The sequence below is a fragment of the Perca fluviatilis genome, chromosome 18 (genome assembly GCF_010015445.1).
Source record: "Perca fluviatilis chromosome 18, GENO_Pfluv_1.0, whole genome shotgun sequence".
NCBI classification, from domain to species: domain Eukaryota; kingdom Metazoa; phylum Chordata; class Actinopteri; order Perciformes; family Percidae; genus Perca; species Perca fluviatilis.
In genome coordinates this window covers 17,857,852-17,880,191 of record NC_053129.1, presented here as the reverse complement: position 1 = coordinate 17,880,191, position 22,340 = coordinate 17,857,852, and the positions used below count along the sequence as shown (strand labels likewise).

The 22,340-nt window shown below is 41.3% G+C and overlaps 1 protein-coding gene across 1 annotated transcript in view; it reads left to right on the top strand.

Annotated features, from left to right (window-relative positions):
* Window positions 1-338: 338 nt before the first annotated feature.
* Window positions 339-22,340, top strand: part of xkr6b (XK, Kell blood group complex subunit-related family, member 6b) — a 54,215-nt gene continuing 32,213 nt past the window's right edge. Inside the window, exon 1 of the mRNA XM_039781502.1 lies at window positions 339-1,278. Within this exon, the coding sequence (XP_039637436.1) occupies window positions 719-1,278 (560 nt within the window). The 5' untranslated portion in view covers window positions 339-718. The remainder of the gene's footprint in view (window positions 1,279-22,340) is intronic.

The window sequence follows — 22,340 nt, the reverse complement described above, 5'->3', positions numbered from 1 at the left end:
TGAGAGGGAGAGACAGTGTGTGTGTGTGTGTGTGTGTGTGTGTGTGTATGTTTGTGTGTGTATGTGTGTGTTTGTGAGTGTGTGTGTGTGTGTGTGTGTTTGTGAGTGTGTGTGTGTCTGTGTTTGTTTGTTTGCGCGTGTGTGTGTGTGTGTGTGTGTATGTGTTTGTGAGTGTTTGTGAGTGTGTGTGTGTGTGTGTGTGTGTGTGTGTGTGTGTGTGTGTGTGTGTGTGTGTGTGTGTGAGAGAGAGAAAGAGAGAGAGAGAAAAATAGAGAGAGAAGAGGAAGGAGGGGAGAGGTGGGGGATGAATAACGTCGGGGGTGGGACAGTGGAGGGACGGTCTGCTCTTGGCACTCAGCTTGCAGCTGGAGGAGAGCTGCAGAGAGGGAAAACAACTGCGCAGCGGGAAATGAGATTAATGCACAGGTAACAATTGGTCGACCACAGATGGATGCATGAGTTACATATTAAATTGTTTGAACTTGTAGATTAGATTATTGTTACCAGGAGGGAATCGATCTGCAGTAGAGGGAAAACAAGACAAGATGTGCTGCGTCCATGGCGCCACTGGTGCGCTATCCGGGGACAGAGTGAGCGACGGCGACGCACTGACACCCCGCTTTTAGATGGCTCCAACATTTGGGGTGCAAAACAGGTGTCAGGGAAGTGTCGTCACGAACCCCGGAAGCCGGAGGAGGTGGGAACATCAGAGGGAAAGATGGCAGCGAAATCCGATGGTCGCGGGGTCGTCACCGGTTTCGCCCAGCTGCACAACCTGGATGAGGTGGTGGGGACGGGAGAGGACGACAATCGGAACAGCAGCTCATTCCACATCTGCCACTGCTGCAACACCTCGTCGTGCTACTGGGGCTGCCGGAGCGCCTGCCTGCATTACCTCCGGGGGAAGGGGAAGGGGAAAGATGCGGCGCGACCACCGCAGGAGGAGCGCCTCTGGCTGGACTGCCTGTGGATCATCCTGGCAATGCTGGTCTTTTTCTGGGACGTGGGGACCGATTTGTGGCTGGCCATCGACTATTACCACAAGCAGGACTTTCTGTGGTCAGGCCTGACCCTGTTCTTCGTGCTGGTGCCCTCTGTTCTGGTCCAGATCCTGAGCTTCAGGTGGTTTGTGCAGGATTACACTGGGGGCGGACTGGGCTCCGTGGAGGGGCTGAGTAGTCGTAGAGCAGCCAGTCTGCAAAGAGACAGGTGCTGCCGCCTCTCTGTCTGGGTCTGGCAGACCATCATACACATCTTTCAGTTGGGACAAGTGTGGAGGTAAGACAAACTTCAAGTTTTGCGTTTTAAAGAATCAGTTAAAACCTCCAAAGCACAGTGTTTCCAGCTCCTCTCACTCCCTACATTCACTTAGCCTTCTAACCTCCTCTTGACTGTCACCTGGTATAACCCGTAGCTGTGTAGCCTACATGACTGGGGTGAAAATCAGAACCGTGGTGATGCCATTACGCTTGCCTCACAGTCTCCACTTTGTGGTGTCACACATGCCTGTGTTTGCATATTCAAAATATTCAATACATTTGAAGCATTTTACAAAACATTCCATGCCCTCAGCCAAATGTGTCCGGAGCAAACTGCTACAGCTGCACAGAAATTGCACCGCTGTGATGATTTCATCACAGTGCGCCATTGCGCTCGTGCGGGGAGGGAAGAGGGCTATTTGTTCAAAGACGGACAGGTAGTAGCCGAAAGCGCGAGCGTGTGTGTGTGTGTGTGTGTGTGTGTGTGCGTGCGTGCGTGCGTGCGCGGGCGCGCGCGTGTGTATGTATGTGTGTGTGTCAGGCGTGCCGTTCACATCACAGTGCACACGGTCGCCTCAATTCACCCCCTCTCCCTCCCCGCATCAAATACTCCAACTCTGCAACTAGAGGCCAGACGAGCATCTGTTCTTACGGCTCACAAAACTAAATCTTCCCCCCACAGACATGATGTCATCGATTCCTCTGCGACGCTCGACATCTTTGGTCCCCAAATCCGCTTTTTGGCCATACAAATTGATGCGTCTGGGGACCGCGGAGATACTGAAGGTGTACGTGTCTGCGCGTAATCTGTGACATGTAGCGGATACAGTAGTAGTAAAATGTGACACTGGTGCGCGCAGCTTATCTACTCCATTTGGGCTGTTCAGTCAGAGCTTCTGAGCAGCGAGTTGTTTTTGGTGCAGACAGACGCAGTGGCTGGCATTTAATGGAAAAAAGTAACGCATGATGGCTGCAGCTCTGAATGGACTGCCAGGCAGCTTCTAAATTCTTTTGAAAACAGCACACCGTGAGACTCAGAGAAACGGGTCACATCGTTTCATTCTTACTTTCAGCTTTTCAGTCGACATTTGTAGTGTTTTTGTGTTACTGACTGACCACTGATTCTGTTGTATCTGTTTGTCAGCTGCCTCCGCTCCTCAGGCGAATGGATTTTATATGCCGTGATTGTGTTGTAGTCTAATGCTTGAGAACATTTGTGCTACAGGCTAAATTACTCACATGTGTAGACTATGAGTAAAATCTGAACTGAAACTCACTGACCTTTTTGGAAGAAAAAAATGCCACAAGCCTTAAATGGGATACCTTTTCTAACAGTTTTACCTATCCCCCCCTGACAATATAGTCTAAAAATAAACCTAATTTCCTTTCCATGTTGCTGAAAAGACTTTTATGTTTCATTTAGTGCATGATGCTGGTACAATCCTCTGTCTAGGTGGGTTTTCAAAGAATGAGACAATCCACTCTGCATTCATCAGACTCATTTTGAGCTGTACCTGAAGGCTATTATATTGATTAGATGCAGTTGTACTGTAGTTGCTCGGGTTTATTTACTCTAGTATGATTCAATTGCTTATGTTGCTCATATCTGTAGTGGGAAGAGTTGGAGAATGCTGGGAATGGTTGCACAGTCAAAGTCAATGGTTGTGTTGGTGGTTATAGTGGTTGAATGTAAAGTGAGAGCAATGTCTAACCTCTGTTGCACAAATAAAAGACAGCTTTCTTTCTGTCACTGGACAGGATGCAGCAGTTTTTAGGGAAATAAATTGCACTTGAGTCACATAATGTAATTAGCACATTAGATGTTTTGTCATGTCTCACATTTCTTGTATGCATAATGTACTTCATGTCTACAAATCGGGTTAACATAGGAATAGTTAAACATTCTGTGAAATATGTGTATTTGCTTTCTGGCAGAGAATTAGATGATATATGAAGCTACAGCCAAGGGCAGCTTACCTTATTTTAGCTGCAAAAAAATGGAGACATATGTAAAACCTAGCCTGGCTTTGTCCAGTAGTAACAAAATCCATCTAATAACACCTCTAAAGCTCACTAATTAATTAACATGCTATATCTGATTTCTTTTATGAAAATCACTTCCTACCTACAGTGATAATGTTTTCAGGGACATTAGTACAATGGAACCACAGTACAATATTTGGACTAGCTTCAGCTCTACAGGTACAGTAGTGAAAATCAACCTAAGCTAAACCGAACCTAAACTAAACTAAAGTAAAAAAAAAAAAAAAAAAAGAAACTAGAGGATTTAAACTTGCTTATAAGGAACTCAAGTAAACAAAATGTGTTGGTGTGTATGTTGTGACAGCACAAAGACGAGGGCGAGGGATCATTGTCAGGCCACTGTCTCCCTTCGGACATGATCCGCCTGGTTGCTGGTTTGGGGTTGAGGGTCAAAAGCTGCTCTTGTCAGCTTAGTGAGAGTTCAAAACCTAAGACCTGCAGGGCTAACACTTGATATGGAGATCATTAGCCACTGTGAGAGGCCAAACTGCCAATAGGTAGCATATGTTAGGGGGTGTGAATATACATGAAACAGTACTGTGCTTTCTTTTTTTAGGTTTTAGTTCCATCATATGGTGCAATTCAGTGTCAGAACGTATCATATTTTGTCACCATGTGGGGAATATATAATAATTTTCCATTACAGAATTTCAAAGCAACTGCCATTCTTCAGCATTCTTAACAATATGCTACAGTATCAATTTGTGAAATGTTTTGACTTCATTAATATGAGAAAACAAGTGCTGACAGGAGTAAAAAAAAACACTGCCTCATCATGTCTCATTAGTCAATCCTATTTTTTATTTCTACATTCAATTTCGCTGCCATCCTTCCATGCACTTGAGGACCCGAGCGATGACAGAATCACCAAGCTTGTTTTGCAGTTATCTCCTTGATAATTGTTGACAGTACAGGGAGGATCCCCCTGCCATCTGTAATCCCACTCTGTCACTGGCTCTCCACAGCTCTGTCATGTCGTCCTCCTTGTGAATCACCGGTGCTGCTGACGGTGTCCCCTTAAGCTTTAGAAATTCCACTCACATACGCCCAGGCACACAGTGGATCACACATACACAGAGGTCTCCTGGCAGTACGATGGACAGCTTAATCAGTGTAAACCCAAATTAGCGTCTGACTGAAAAAAAACTGCATCCATCTTTGCCGCCTGAGGACATCCATGTACAAAGTTTTGGAAGCTCTCTGTTGTTGGGAAATCCCAGCAGAATTGGGCGGAGTATCGTCTTCTTCTTCCCTTTTAATTTGTCACGGTTGGGGTAAAATATTGTATAATAGGCAATTTTCAGTAGCTTCTCACAAACTGAAGACTCCACTAACCACTGAGCAGTAAGCATTTCAACATCACATCTCTTCTGCAGCCCTTATATATTTCTCAGATTTAAAAAGGGACTTTGTCATTCAGTTTCAACCTCTAAATACAATAGGTAACTACATATTTCAATGTCATTTTTACATATTTAAAGGGGCACTCCGCTCATATTACACATGACATTCAGTTTACTTATCACAGGGAGTACAACATATTGAAAACAGCTGTGTAATGTCTTCTGTGGCTCTGGAGGAGTAAAATCAATTACCATGAGGATATCATTGGCTTGAGCTTGAGAAGATATTTAATAGAAAGTGGACATTATAAATTAGAGGTATTGAAAGAAGTGGACATTTAGGAGGCAGGGAGGTCTAATGAAGGCTGCTATGGAAATATATTATGGGAGTGCATTATGGAAAATGGTGGATCCAGCATTTTTGGAGCCTGACCAATACTAGAGACTAAAGGTCAAGATATCTCTTCCTCTGCAGCTTTGATTTTGACCATGCTTTTATTTTATTTTTTTAATTATCTATAATCTCTTATTAGTCCCCCAACTTTATTGAAGCCCCTTTAAACACCTGTAAATTCTCAAAATATGCATCAGAGAATATCATTTGAAGAACACATAGTTTGACTAAGATATCCCTGTGTCCATTTAACCTTTTAAACCTTGTTGCCTCTTTTCAGCCTGGACATCTAGAACCATTTAGATATCTTTTGAATAAGACTTCAGCAAGTCGTCTCATTAAGAAAGTATTATAGACCACTTTAGAACTGGGTGAGGTAGTCATCCTTAGTTTACCCAGTTCTTGTTGGTTTAAGTACTTAACAGATACGATGCATTAAACAAGACTCAGGAGCTGTCCAGTGCTGAAATACGGACTCAATCACAGGGATAGGTTTTAATGCATTGTATTGCCATTTCTAACTTCACGCAGCCTTGTACCAAATTAAACACACTGAATATTGTAGGGTGTGTACATGAGATTGTGTATTCATTCATACTGTCTCATTGGCTGTCATACCCAGTTCCCCAGACAAATACAACACTGTGTTGCACAGCATCCTAACTACAATGATGATGATATCTAAAAAGATATGGGTCATGTTTTGACATTCTCATATTAGATATTAGGCTTAATATTGTATTCAGTCCACATTTGGACTTGTGTATAGTGAAGGGTGGAACAGACTTTGGATTTATATTAAACCTAGACTTACTTATTGACAGTGTATTTGTCAGCTGTATTAAACAGTGCTGAAATGTTGGCCATGTAAGTTTGAGTTTGTGTCATTTAAGTACTGTAATGATGTCCATTAAATTGAACAGAGTGGGTAGTCAGGTTTCAGAAGGGCTACTGGGAAAGATGTGTGATATGATGGTATGATAATTCCTGTTGTTATTCATGATGCAACACTTTGTCCATGATAGAGTGTGTGGGTTATGTTATTGCTTGTTTGACATTGTATAAAAACACAATTTATTCCAGTTAAGTGCCAAAATGCAATGCACTTCAGACTACTAGATTACTAATCTTTCATATATGTAGGGGTTAAATTAGACCACAATGAAAATTATACATTTTCTGGTAAATACCTTCTTATTATTGTATTACTGAAACTGTACATTCAGTTTGGCTATAAAAGAACTCTCCAGTTCTGCAGCAGCCAAAGATGTTGGGAATCCTCCCCCCTCTCCCCCTTGCAATTGTACAACATGTTTTAACACCACAAATCTGATGCTTGGATTACGCTTTAATCCAGAACCGGGCAACACGAAGAATTTGCCTCATGGTTGACATCTGCCTCTGTTTCCTAGCCTGGTAAATATTAATACAGTCTGGGAAGGAGTCGACAAAAGCCTTTCTTGGCTGGCTGCGTTGCTTGTAGTTGCCAGAAAGGTTTGTACACGCAGTGAGGCGAGACGTCGAGATGATACAATGCAACCAGCTGCCCTGTCAAGGAAAAAAAACAGCTGACGGGGTGAAAGAGAAAAAAAATGATGGCTTGGATAAATTGGTGACAATCCATATAACTATGTATTGAGTTTAAAATGGCGAAAGATGGGAACCTCTTGTTCCTCCTAATGTGAATGTCTTGATGTTTGCACACTTTATAAGAAACACATTAAAATACTTAGAATACCAATCCCTCAAACGCATTTTAATCTACAAAAGATAAACACAGCCACAGACAGACAAAAAGCACTTGTTTTTATTAAGGTACACATCTTACTGTGCTGTGTATTATTTACAGACAGCACATTAAACTTCCATTGCAGCTCGGGAACATATCAGTGTAACACTACTCATTTTCTCATTAGCACTGATAACATGGGACAGACCTTTAAAGCCAGCGCTCCAAGAAAACCCCCAATTATGTGACGGAGGAGCCTATCAACATGCAATAAAAGCTGGCTCTCTCGGGAACGTATCGCAGCTGGGGGTAAAAGACAGAAAGCCGTAAATGATATTGAAATATGTGCTTCAGTTTTTCAAGTAGCAGGGGAAGAGAGAGGGATGTGAAAAAGCAATTCAATTGCTCTTTTGGTTCAGTTTCATCAGAATTAGAGTTCAAGCTGAGTTGTTGAATCAGAGAGTATTGCTGGAAAATGTTTGATTCAGCAAATGTTTCACTTCTTTTAACAGAGAGATGCAATTTGAACATTTGATCATGAACATCATAACATAATGTCATTGGTGACCTTACCTATGTATGTAAGGGTAAACCCCTAAATAAATGAGTAGCTAACATGTAAGCTGATTGCAATCCCATTTCCACAAGCGATGCCGCCAGCTGTTACTGCAGAGAGCAAGTTCAATGCCGGTAGAATAACTGGGGATAAAGAGCCTATGATGATGCTTGATTTCAACGTCTCAGGCCTGCCTCCTGAGCAAAACAATATTTTGTAGTAGAAGCCTGAAGGCCCTGATGTTACATCCTTGCTGCCTCTCAACACCGTTCAACAGACAGACACAGGCTGGCACTCCTGAAGGAATATTAAGCACACAGGCAGATGGGTTACCAGACAGAGATTTGTATGCAGGTCACATACATATGTGTACGCGCACATACACAAACCACACCTCAGGGGAGTTGAGAGTAGCTCTTTTTTTATATACCTCCTTATATGCAGTCTCACATCGTGGCCTCTCTCTTTCTTACGGACACAGAAACACACACACCTTGGCAGATTTAGAAATTTCCTTGTCCTGTTTATTTAGGCACTTAGATCAGAGATAGGTGGTGCAGTCTGAGGACAGTGGACTCCTCCCACCCTCCCCTGGCTCTCCCCTCTAACTAAAAGTCATCTCCTCCACACTTTCCCTCAGAGCACACAAATTAAAACTATTAAAACACATCAGTGAGCCACACCAGTGCAGGTGACATGTTTGTTCATTATAATAAACATAGGCACTGGAGTTAATTTTGATTCAATCCCGCAAACACCAGTTTGCTGCCAGAAATACTCACAAGAGCATTAAATGTGTATTAATCCACAGCTGAAAGTAGTTCCCAATAAATGAAATGTTTACTCCTGTTTGATTAATGTTTGGTAAAAACTACAGTGCCCAGCAGTTTTATGAAAATACTAAACTTATTTTTTAAATATTTCATATATTTCTTTAAACAGTTCAGTCTTCAGTACAAACCAATGAGCTTGGGGCTGAGTGCACAGACAGAGCAGGGTAGTTAGAAAGTATTAAGAGACAAAGCCTTTAATTTTGACTCATACTTTCCAGATTCAGAGTGTTTTTCTATTTGCTTCTGTGTGTGTTAACATGTCTACACTCTTCGTTTCTGCTTGCTACAGTTGTAGCTTGCATGCTTGTGAAACTTGGCTCATGATGATGTAGGGTTTATTGACTTTGAAGTCTGTTGTTTGTTCATTGTGCTGTGTTCCTAGTTCTGTTTGGCAATTATATTGGCTGCATCGGTTCAATTCTCAATCGTCCCTGCAGCTGTCTTTTATTTCCATTCTCCAAAATCTAAATCTGCCCCGTTGCAACTTTTCCTTTGAGCTCGCTCAGAAGCGCTCACAACAAACACATCCTGCATGGTGTATGATATATATTTTTTCACATTAGTCTGCTGCATATTCTGCTCAGAGAAAATCACTACCTGAGCCCAGAGGATATCCAGTGCAAGTTGAAATGCTTGCACACAAAGGCTATTTTTCATCTGGAATCCCCCAGCCTAATAGTTGTATTCCTAATATATATTTATCCTTCCCTTTCTCTGGAAAAAGGTGAGGCCTACACTCCCCAACGTACTATTTGAGATCATCATGTGTTCTCCCTGTACACTCTCTCTATCCATTAGTGCTCTTCATAAGCTCAAGCCACCACACTACCATCTGTCCTCCCTGCAAAGTTAACATATGTTTTTATTTTTATCCCTCCCTATCACTTACCTTACCTTATAATGTTCTTAGGATCCTCATAAGCCTTTTATCCTCCTCCATCCATCCTGGAAGGAGACACCACACTGTGTGTTCCTCTTATCCTCTCCTTATTTGGTGTAGTTAAAGGGACCGGGCTTTCTACACTCTGAGCTCAAATGCTGTGTCCCTTACCACTAGTTAAAGTCATCATGGTACCTCCCTCCCCTCCATCTTTCTCTTTATGTCTATGCCTCTCTCCCCGTGTTGCCTTCACATAAAGCTGCACTTGACCTCCATTTCTGTAAAGGAAACTGGAGCATCTGGCTCCTGCCCCATTACAACTCAACACCTCCTCCTTCCCTTATCCTTCCATACCACCCATCTTTTACTCCCTACAGAGCCCATTTGCAGATCTCCCACATTCCGCCATCCTTTTTAGTTCTCACTTCTGCTCCCTCTTCCTGACAAAACGTCTCATTTCTGCAGGAAACTGTTAGACCTCGGTTCATGAGTCAACCTGTGGCTTAATGGCTCTCCTCTCACACTGCATGCCATTTGTTTGGTGTCAGCTTTTCACAGGTACTTATTTATGGTCTGTTGAAAAGACTACACACAAAAGAGTGAATCAATACAGAATGCTGCAACAAAGGGAGAGGTTATAATCAACATTTGAAGGGTTATAAAGGTGCATTAAATATGATTTGATAGGCTCAAATTACTCCTTTATTGTGAAAGGGTTGCTAGTACTCCAGATCCCACTGAGAATCAGCCCCACGATGCAGTGCCATGCAGCTGTCAGCCACTTTTCAGCTCAAGCCAAAACAATGTTGGTTTACATACAACTGTGGAAAGCTACACGCAGATGTCAGATTTCTCAAAATCTGGATCTGCTGACACACACACGCACACACACACACCACACACACACACACACACACACACACACACACACACACACACACACACACACACACACACACACACACACACACACACTCTTTTTGATGCTGTCTGTATTTCATTAATATCTGGGCTGTATCTTGGAAGCTGCATCAGTAGTGCTCAGAGAAGACCACCATTGTTTGAGTCTAATCATGGTCGACGCTCCAGGCGTCAGTTTGATAAACAGACAATCTCTGCTTATAAATAATTGAACAGCCCCGTTAGTCTCTCGCAGTGTCACACTCGCAGGGTTTTCACTGTTGTCGCTTCTCAGTCTCGTATCTGCATGGCGATACCCTGCTTAGTGAGCTGTTACACTCACTGAGAAATGAGCAATATGAAGACACTCCTTTCACAAAATCAGTGCTGTTGTGCAGTGTGCATGCTGTCTCAGCTAACTAAGCAGGGTGTCATCATGCAAATATGAGACTAAGAAGAAATTATGACAAAACCATGCAAACACCGTGACAGTGAGAGAACTGAGTCAAGTACACTGCTGTAGATGTTTTCAGAAATTTGTTAACACGCAAACATAAACACACACCAGGTCATTACAGCTGGCATTGAATTTAAGAATAATTTACAATTACCTTAGAAAAGTTCACCAGAACTTCTATCGTAAGGAACAGCCTCAACAGTTTATTAGATAATAACACATAACATTCATATAAATTACATTTTCTATTTAAATGTTAAAAGTGTTTTTTGGGTAACAGCATTCATGCAGCCATTCACTCCACTTATACTGTACTTGTGAGTGTTTGAATGAAACAATATGTTGCCTATAGCTAAAAAAACTTTTCATTCCTTAAAAAAATAAGATGTGAATTCAAGGTGTGCCATATTATTTCATATGAATATTTGTTTCATGTGTAGAAATGTATTTGACAGTACATGCAGAAAAGGAATGTTTTAACATTTTTGGAATACACTTATTTGCTTACTTGTGGAGAGTTAGATGAGAAGATCGATACCACAGACACGATCATTTCTGTCTGTTCAATACAAAGCTAAAGCCAGGAGACAGTTAGCTTAGCATTGTACGGATAAAACAAAGAAGATATAACATGTTAATTTGTGACATTTAGAGACACTAGTAGGCTAGCTGTTTCCCCGAGTTATCATACCAATCTAAGCTAACCATCTCCTGGCTTCAGCTTCATAGTTACGGTAACAGACAAATATGAGAGTGGTATCAATCTTGTTGTCTGACTCTTGGCAACAAAGTGAATAAGTATATTTGCCAAATGTTGAATATTCCTTTAATGTTTTTATAGTGTATGTAAACCAGCTTGCATTCTTGTCCTTTGAATTCATGTTGGTTTACACTGGTTTAATGTCCTGTAAGAAAAATATGTTCTGGCCCACATAATGTTAGGTGCCTCGTCATATTTAGGGCAGCCCGTTTTCAGGCCTCCAGCTCAGCAGTCCATCACTGTCCTTCCTATGTCCTTCCTATGTCCTTTCTTCCTCTCTTCCTTATCAGTGTGGCTGGGTGGCTTTTTCCTTTCTTCAGGTGACCGTGGCGAGCCAGGAGAGCTAAATTGGGTTCTTGAGGGGGACCTGAGAGCATCACAGTAGAGAGGTCATCAGCTCAGGAGTCCAACAGTGATCAGTTGGATGTAACATATCACCACCTCTTCAGGCCTGACAGGCCATGGGTCCACACCAAGTGTACTTCAGATGTTGAAACTCAGACCTCTTTTCTTTGCTTCCTGGTTATTTTTTCTGACTCATGCACCTCTCCATGTCCCTTTATCTGTCTCTGTTTCTATTTCTATTTGCTCTTTCCCTGCTTTTTATTTCCCACTTCTCCTCCCTCTTTGCCACCATCAATCTTTTTCTTCCCTTATCTCTTGTTTTGTTTCCACTGCATCCTAGCTCCCTGTCTGTTTGCCGACAGAGTGAATTACATATTAACAACAGCATTTATGCTTCAGGCCCTGGAGTTTATTTAAATACACTGTGGTCTGTATGCTTGTGTGCAAAAGCAACAAGAGCTTAGTGATGTCACTACCCCTCATATACATACACACACAAGACTTGAGCCACCTGCCTCTCACTATACGTGTGAATGCAAATGTATGCATGCAAATGGGTGAGTGCGAGTGCATGCATAGTAGGTGTGAATGTTCTTCTGCCGTATGCTACGATGAGTGTTAAGAAGCACTTGACTTGTCTCGTATGGTATAGTGATAAACATCTGATGCTGCGACGCACAGTTCGGCTCTGCAGTAAGACATGGTGTAATGTTGTTAATCAGATTCCTACCGATTCAGATCCTCATCAGTGGAGGTTATTTTGAAAGACAAATCGTACATCAGAGTTTGTTCCAGACTCGGGGAGCAACAACAGCAAACGCACGACCACCTGTAGTTTTCAGTCTTGAGTAGTTTTCAGCGTTGACCTTCTAGTATATAGTATATAGTAAGTATAGAAATAAATAAATACAAATAAATGTTATGTTTGTGCACACACAACCTTGATTGCTGGCATCCAGTACAGGTGCCACACATGTCTAAGCGCATGCATACACAGACATATCCCGTTTACTGCAATTTCCTCAATGATACTACATTATTATGGATTTCTAGAATGCAAGGCATATTTATACATCATAGAAGATGTGGATGGACATTGTTATACTTTATATTTTGTCTGCAGTGGTGTCAGGATGAAATGGAGTCAGTGAGATATTTCCAGCGACCGTGTCTGATTGGATTAGTCCAGTATTCCTTTAAGGGACATAACAGTTTAAAAACTGCCACTGCAACTCCCTTGCCTCCATATGGATTACAGGTTTGGATTAAACAAGAAAAAAGCAGACCATAAATATCTCTTTCAAAGCTAGATCTGTTGATTTTATTTACTTAAACACATTTAGCTATTATAATTTATGTATAGAACACAAACATCAAAGCATCTAATCTTTAATTAAGACTATTTGCTATAATGCATTTTACAGTATTTCTTAGACTGCTCATATTTGGACAAGGACACACAGACCAAACAACCTCACTTAATATACAGTCTTTTTTCCCTCCGTTCCTTGTCTCTTTCTCACCCACACATGCAGCACTCCTGATTAGCAATATGGCTACGAGTTTTTAACCTCAATGAGTAGGGACAGGCCAACACGTCTCCTCACACTTCCTGTCTTTATAAAGTTGCCTTGATGGCAACCCATATTTCTATGTTTGCCTCCCCTCACATTTTGCAATAAATGGATTTATGCTCTATGGAGTTTTATATAGAATGCACCAAGATTAGCAGAATGTTTAATCATGGAGCCTTTTGAAATAAGCTTAACATTTATTCGAGTGCTAGGCGAGAAAAAAAATAAAAAAATAAATAAACAGCACAGGAATTATTTTCGTCTGTACCGGCGAGAGAGGTCCTGGGGAATACAAAAGCCCTGTCAAATGTTTGAGTGTCTGTTTATTGATTTATTTGGGACGTTTTTGATATTGTGTTTACTGTGCAGGACTTTGAGGCTTTTCCCAAACCATTTATGTCCAACAGAGAAGGTTGTTTATTTTATTTTTTTTGTCCTCTCTGGCATTTTCCCCTCACTGCTACAAGAGATTTCAGACTGGTCTTTGTCTTTTTTGGCATGGTCGAGCTCTCCTCTGTCTCACCTCCCCACTGGGCACAAATCTCTGCTCTTTGAATACAAGTGAATGTAACAAAACATGGAGCGATATGCAGCACTGTCAGGCACCACAATCTGACAGCAGCAATATCATCTGCACAGTGATGGGTTTATGCTCCTATATGTGCAGTGTGCAACTGGACTATTCTCACCCCAAATGAGACCTTTAGGCAATTTCTCATCAAGACATTAGTGCAGAGGATCGATCACCGACTGGGACAGGTGTGTCCTAACAGGGCGCTCTTATTTAAACGTCTGTGCGCCTCAGCACAAATGCATTTGAACTAATTTGTCAGTATACAGTAACTGCTGAAGTTGACCATAAACCATTACAATCTTTATTTTTTCGCCTTATCACACCTCAGAGTTTGGGGTTTTGTGTGAACACTATAGTGTTTCTGAAATCCTCATCCATAACTCTGTGTCCTTATTAGGCATTGATTCTTGGTTTTTATTTAAGCTAGACCAATACTGGCAAATATTAGTTTAGTGTGTATCAGTAAACATGATATGAATATGTCAATTTCACCAGTTTGTCAAATGTTTTTCTTATAAAGAAAATTTATTTTATGTAATGTATGCCTTTAAAAGTTGTGGTTTCCAATGTTAATTAACTTGCAATGTGACCTTTTAAGCAAACATGGATGCGAAATCCTTTAAGTGATGTGTGACATTGTTTTGATAAACATTAACTTAACTTATTACTGTAATCAGATATGTGACAATTATCTTTGAACCAAAGTATTACATAATTATATATAGCCTGATGTTTTCCACCAATAAAATTGACAGGTTGATTGAACTCCCTGTGTGTAACCAAGAACAATGTAACATTAAGCTGTAGTTTGCTTCTGATTCAACGACAAACAGTTGGAAGTTAGCCTTGAAGTCTGCCTGTTAGAAGAAAAATCTTTATATTAGTCATTAATGAGTATGATTTATTTATATTACAATGCTGTATTTCATGAAAAATATAAACCTTTGTAAATCGTTAACTACGCCAAATGATTCTTTCCTGCCTATAGAGAACAGAATAGTCTTTGGCCATGTATTATTATTATTATTGTATTACTGTATTAAAGCACATATCAAATAAATGGTTGTTTGAACAGCTAAAATGGGCATTTTGGACATTTAGAAAGACTCACTCACAAAAGCTATAGTCACACTTTAACTGAGTGTCATTTAAACGGTTGTAATTATATCATTATATTACATATTACATTACATTGTATATCATTACATGACTCATAATAATCTCCTGAATAATAATGAGTCTTTTGACCTTTATGACTCCACCATCTGTTTAGTTGCACATAACTGTTACATTAATATACCAAGCCAAATGCTGTTAATGCTATACAGTCATTTTTAGACTTCAGCTGACTGTGTGTTTGTTTGTGTGTGTGTGTGTGTGTGTGTGTGTGTGTGTGTGTGTGTGTGTGTCTGTGTGTGTGTGTGTGTGTGTGTGTTTGTGTGTGTGTGTGCGCATGTCCCTGTTGATGATGATTTAATGTGTCAGGTTTCATTTACACCTGTGTGTCCAACCAGTCATTAACATGCCTCACATCAAAGCTTGTGGATTTTGTTTTCTAAATCTGTGTGAAATAAAGAGGAAATACCAGAGCAGAGCAAAATACGTGCGGTGATTGAAGGAGAGAAAGACAATGACAGAGAAAGGACGAAGAGATCATAGTAAAGTGCTGCCTTGGAATTTGATTATAAGGTTGTGAAAATGCTTTGTCTGCTGTTTTTTGAGAGAGACTCTGAATTCATTTGTTCTACAGTGAGAGTTATTAAATAGATCATCTGACACTATAGTAATAAAGCAATTAATTATTCGCTGCGGAACTCCCTGTGCTGTTTTAATTAGCTCTTTGCACAGCATCTGCCATCAGAATTATAACAAAAGAAATCTGACACTTCATTTTCCAAGTGTCAGAACTGTTGGGAAATGTATCATGGCGGTGCTGGTGGAGAGCATATTATCCCTAAATAAAGCTGTTTAGATAAAGTTTCTGGACTATTTTTAGGGATTTACAGCTTATTGTGTTTTGTAAAATATATACTCTCTAAATCATATGAACATGGTATGGTATACATACCTGTAATGGTACAGTTTTTATTAGTAGTTATCTTTTGACGGGGGAAGTCTAGACACTGGTGTTGGTGACACAGTAAACAACAAGCCTAGCTGAAAATCTGAGTGGATGTGATCTGGAGCGGGATTTCTGATGAGCTCACTGGAAGGACCCATTGCTACAGCTGATTCTGATGAAAACTGGAGGTGGACGTGGATTGCATCAATCGGTCACTGAAATGATAGCCGACAGCATAGGTCTTGGCAAAATCTGATTGGTTTAGGTGACGATTGTATACGCCCTCAGTCAGCTGATTGAGTTGGCAGCAGAAAAGGGTGAAATGTAATTAACAGAGGGATTGTGAAAGATAGTCTTCCTGATTGAAGTTTCATTTCCTCCGGTTCCCATAAATTCCTAAAATGGAAGACGGAACAAATTAAAAGTTATGTCTGCAACTATGTGTCTAGTCAAATCATTCACATTCAAAATGTGTACGTTTTAGAACCTCTTATTGCGATAGAAGTTTCCTCCTTTCCTCCATTTTTGGTTTTATGGCCTGTAGTCAGAGGGTTGTGTGTATCGAGAACTGTTAATGAGGTAATGCCCTGCTACAAACTGTGACCTAGATTTGCTGTATAGTAGAGTCCAGCACTGACCAGTCAGACCATTGGCAGCGCTCTGCTTTCATCTGAAACACACTCAGCTCCAGCCATGCGTGGACAAATGAATAACCAAAAGCACAACCCCTGCGGATGTCTCCAACTCTCTCTCGCCATGTGTTTCATCAAAAAGTGTTTCAATAGAAATTAATCAGTGGAAGTGTATAGCAGTATTTATTGAAGTTAAACGTTGACTCAATAAGAGGCATCCTGATTAAAAGTAGGCCCAAGTGAAAATAGGACAGGAGGATCCCACAAATCAAATGGCACTTGTATCGAGGTTTGCATTTTTTTTTTTACAATGCACTGGCAGGGACACCCATGTGCACCCTGTTGTGTCCAGTGAGGTAGAAAACATTGTCTGCTCACAGCCATCCACCTGTCTGACCTGCTGACCGTGATGCTACAGTGTGCAGCCTTGTCACAGGATGACCTCGCTGATTCATTGCGGTCTGAGCAGTCTGCCTCTGCAACCCACTCTGCTCCTGCTCACCCACCGACATAAGTTTTGTCTCACTGTGCGTGTCTGCTATCCTTCTGTTCGCTCTCCACGCTCAGTCTTATTATTCACATTTTTACAGCTTTCTCTTGTCCAGGGCCTCTATTTTTTTTTCTCTCTCTCATCTCTCGCGTTTCTGCTCATACAGTCACCTTTTCTTTCTCTCTCTATCTCCCGTTCCTCTGCTTCTTTTCCCAGACCTACCCCAGTGGGCCTTGGCGGGCAGCAGGCGCTGACAGTTGTATTAGCAGTCGATTGCGAGGTCACTTGCGCTCAGCCCCACTGAGACTCAACAGCACTGTCTGAGCCACAGAAACAAAGACAGAGGAAGATGAGGGGGTAGTAAATGGAAAATATTGAAAAACGGAGATAGGAGATGGGAATATATATGGATATACGGTATATATGGAGAGAGAAGGATAAAGAAGAGGGCAGTAATGAAACAGAGTTATGAGTGAAATTAAATGTGAATAAAACAAAGGGGGATACATACTTTTCATGTGCACTGAATGTTTTATTTCCTGCTGTATAAAATTAAATAGAAAATCAAATCCTTTCGACGGATGATTTTCATGACCCGATCAGTGAACTCCACCTACATATGTTTATGTTTATTTGCCATAGTCCTTTCAGCTTGAATAAGGGAAGTGTGAGACTGAGTGCCAGCGCATGTGGGAGTAAAATCTAATGTAGAGGGCCCCGCGATCTCTTGATTGACATTTAATCGCCATGGCAACGAGTGGGCTGAGAGTGACTGCTCCCCTGAGAGCTTTTAGTCACCAGGTTGTGAGAAAGAAGGAGACTGAGGACTTTCTAAGTGAGCCTCACCATTGCCATTTTTCCACTGCTTTTTTCTAGGGAATCTGCACCAAAAATGAACCCCTTACCTTCTCCAAACCCAACCCTATGCAGATGCCCCCCCCCCAACCCCTCACCAGCCAGCTGTTGCCCGCTATTCAAATGCAGCAGTGAGTCATGATTAAGTGTAAGATGATCCTGGCAGTAGCAGCATTTTGGGTGTGAAGCTCCATCGCTATTCTTTTTTTCTCTCTCAGCTAGACATCGGCAACCAGCAGCATTGTGTTGATTACAAGGTTCTTTGGTAGATCTGAGGTTCAGAGGAACAACACGATGATGGCGACACTTTCTGGCCTACAGATGGTGTTTGTCTTAGTGTTGCGATCTGACTCTGTACAGTGTTGACTCATCCCACCATCTCCCATTGCCTGTACTTCTGCCTTCCCCCCTTGTCAATGTCTCTCCGTTTCTCTCTCCACTCTCAGACACTTTTCTCCTTGCATGCTTTGAATAAAGTGTGGAGTCAGTGTGAACTGTTGAGCAAACAGCGATATGAGCCGTCACTCTCACTTTTGTGGATGGAAACCTGAATAAGAGGGAAAAAGTGGGCGGGCGGGTGGGCGGGAGGACGGGGAATGCCTAGGAATCTGAAATGTAACGCAATGTTTGTTATCAATATCTGCTGTGTGCAGACCAGCATCTCTAGTCACCCACACTATCCCACTCCAGTTTCATCTGCAGGTATCAGTAGATATGGGTGTTGAAAAACTCACACAGTTACATCTAGTTACCATAGCATCCACTTGTGAGTACAAACCCCCCTGCTGAGGTCCAAGTGCGGGGGCGTTTCGAGCCCTTTGCAGATGGTGTCCTTCCAACGCGCCAGCTAGCAGGGGTCCATTTAACTTATTGGAGAGTCAGGGTGGGTGGATTCTTGGGTCGTTGTTTTGGACAACATGTTTTTTTTTTGTCTTAGTCTGCTTATTCTGCAGGGTGATGAGAGGCAAAAGCCTCCCACAGAGCTGCTCTGAGGGGGCATATCTGCTCTGGACAATAACGTCATGTTTTTATGGACTCTACCACATTTGTTACACATTTGTTACACAGAGTAACATATCACTACAGTACTACTGTAGTGATATTAAAGGAGAATACCACTGAAATGCACCTTTTTTTCAGACATTTTTGACTGAGAACTGCAACAGGATCCAGGAAGATAATTTCGGGATTGATGTGCATTAATTGAAACTAGTAGCACTAACAATGTAGCCTAGTAACCAGATGAATCTGCAAGCTCATGTTTTATTTTCTTTGGCAGATGCGTCTGGTCCCCCTCCTGTTCATTCAGATTTACAGCCAACCAGACCCTGGTCGGGCCAATCACAACCGTTGATCTCATGTGGGGTGGGTTTCAGACAATGACTGACAACTTATAGAGCCTTCACACTTTATATGAAATACCTTATGATGTCATTTTTGGCTCGTGCACCCTCATGCCGGGGACACTATGGTGAACGTAAACCTTAGTAAAGAGGAGCGCCGTTGAGTCGTTTTTGAAAACAACCAAGATGGCTGCAGGTGATGTGAACGACCCTTGGAGATCGAAAATGAACCGAGAGGTTCCAGACTAACTCCCATTTGCAATTTGGTCTGGCGATGTCAGACTGCTAATAAGGTTGACCCCCTGTTTTGCTGTTAATAATTCTCATTAAAACACCTCTATTTTAATCTGACATCAAAGATAACAGATGGGTTATTTGGTTATATTTTAGCTGTAGGAAAGACTTACCCAAGTTATCAAATGTTAAAGCTCCCCCCTTCAGCTCCACTGAATTGTGAAAGTGTAAGAAAGATGGCAGGGAGATAAAAAATCATGAAGAGGCATAATGCACGTTGGGTTTGGTGTAATATTTGACATTTTAAGTGGAGACGATGGCCTCTTAATGATGTGCCTCCTCTGGATCAATGCACAGAGGATGATAGGCTGCATTAATGACCTATAAAACACATCCCAGCAGCTCAGTCTTATTCTAGTTTTACCTCCTAGAGTACACTGCAACTAGAACTCAAGTGTGGAGGGTAGGCCTACATGTGAATATCTTGTGACTGGGCTCCACCCACCATTCCATGGCCTCTCTTTTTCTTTTCGCCTGTCAGGTATCGTTCTGGTTACAGGCAGCTCCTCTGAGGATTGGGTAAAGGAGCTGTGTGTAAGGCCTGAGGCTGTGCCGTTACTGAGCCAGTTCTCTGCTTCTCCCTGGAAATTACAGTTTCTCTCAACAGTCACTAACTCACACGCAGCCTGGTGGAGACAGAGGAGATTGACAAGGGACAGAAGGATCTGGGGTTAGAGGGATGATGGTGGACAGATGTACATGTTTTATTTGATAGTGAACCCAGCTTAGTTGGTTTAGCCACATCAGTGTGAAATTGCATTTCCTATTATTACACTGATGCAGTACTTTATGATAGTGATATAAAATGTAAAATAGGTAGTGTGGTGCTGATACTAGGAGTAAAACAACTAAAGATTCACATGTAGTTCTGATATACATCTATAGTATTACAGTATTTTGCTTTTTAGCCATGCTAGTGACGTAGCTTTATAAATAGCAATGTCAGTCGGTTGGTCAGTCCACCACTTTGGACCGGACGGAAATATCTCAACAACAATTGGATTGATTGTTATGCAAACAATAGGTGAACATCACAAACATTATACCTGCTAAGCATTAGCTTGTTAGCATTGTCATTGTGAGCATGTTGGCATTGTGACATTGGCATTTAGCTCAAGCACTACTAATACAGTACAGCCTTCTTGCAACCCACTGACCCCTTAAGTTTGTTGGTAACTCTCTCTTTTATTACTACATTCATCAGTAAAAAGGTTGCAAAGTTAACATGTATAAAGTCAACATGTATAGAGAAATGTTGCACCAACAAACAAAGCAAATAAATAGGTAAAAACAGGCAAAAAGAGTCTTGTTACCATTTTTAAAAAAAGGGAAAACAACACTTTTACTGAATCAGTGAAGCTGAGACACACATCAGGGGTGAAGCTGAAATTGTGTTATTAATTCGAGTCACAATAGCAAGAGGCTCTGCAGCTCACCACAGCAATTGCTGTTATGTGCACTGTACTTTCAACGTTACACTTTTGCAGCCTTATAATCTTTTTGATAAATGTGATTAATTTGAAGAGTTTAACTTCTTTTAAAAAGTTATTGATACAAATTAAGAATAAAACACATAAATCAAGCATTAGCTTCTTGGCTAAACTACACTTGGGTTGAGTAGCCTAGAAACACATTGGCTGTCAGCACAGTAATATCTCATCTGACTGCCAAAGTAATGAGGGATATAAGCCAATGCATCTCATTATTGTAAGAAAAAAAGGCCTCAGATGTGTGCCATTGTTGCTCCTTTTAACAGAATTTACTAAAGGCGGGCTGTCCCTTTACCAGACCCTCTTATGTTTGAAACGCTAATTAAGAGTGACTCAACTGTGGGAGAGAGTCTTATTGTCCACATAAACTGGAAAGTGTATGAAAGCTATGCATTCTTCTACATTCTCACAATGACTGTATTATATAAATTTAACACAGGACACAATTTTACATCTTTACACAAGAAAAAAAAAGTATATACTGCACGAGACAAGGCTGTGATTAAACATATTTTCCTGATGTAGTGGGCCCATAAAACATTTGAGTAATGGTGAAAGACTTGAACTCTTTAACATTACAGTGATGTCACTATTTGTTGATACACAATAAAGTGCGCTGTTTATGTTAATTCCGTAATGAAGAAAAAAGATCTGCATGCTGTTACATTGCTTTTTCCACATTAAGAAAACATCAAGTAAAGAAGAGCCTTGATAAAGTTGGCTAAAAGGACTGAGAGTGGAAAGCAAAGAAAGTAGGAATTGACGGTGAAAACACATGGGTTCAGAGTGGGTTACAACTAGAGGAGCCATGAAAGAGACTTTCTAAAGTGTCTCTGCCCATGCACTATGCATAGAGGTTTTGATCTCAGTCTCCAGGCCTCATGAATGCCTACTGATCTTGCTGTGCGTTTTTGCTTTTCATTTCTGCCATCACATGTTTTTACAATGTCTACACAGTGTGACTTGACCTGGTTAAAGCTATTCCTGTCATGGTTGTAGTATGAGTTATTTCTTTATGTATTCGTTCCATTTCTAGCCTTAAATTGCTCTTGTGAGATAGTGAGGACTTCACAGGGGCAAATTCAGTATTGCAAAGTTAGATACAGTAATAGTAATACTGGCTAAGGATGTGTCAATGCTTTTAATATGAATGCTTCTGTGGGTATGATGTTGATCTTTACACTGATTTTAATAGCTTGACCTACTTGATGGGAAAGTGCCCGACATCCCAGACTTGAATTTTGATACCACTCTCGTGTCTCTATGGTTAATATGAAGGCACCAATAATGTTGCTTAGCCAAAAATAAATTGATCTCAACTTTAAGAAAACAGACACAGAAGACGATACTATAGAAGACCAATACTTCAATGTATCCTCCACATTTCTCATACCTGTTTGTCCTTTGGATCTGTAAGGGTGGTACGCCGGTGGTCCTTGGTCTGACTCTGGGTCAGTGCACAGCCTCACAAGGTGAGCAACTGCCATTAAAGCCTCCACTAATGACTTATTGACCAGGCGCCACTGA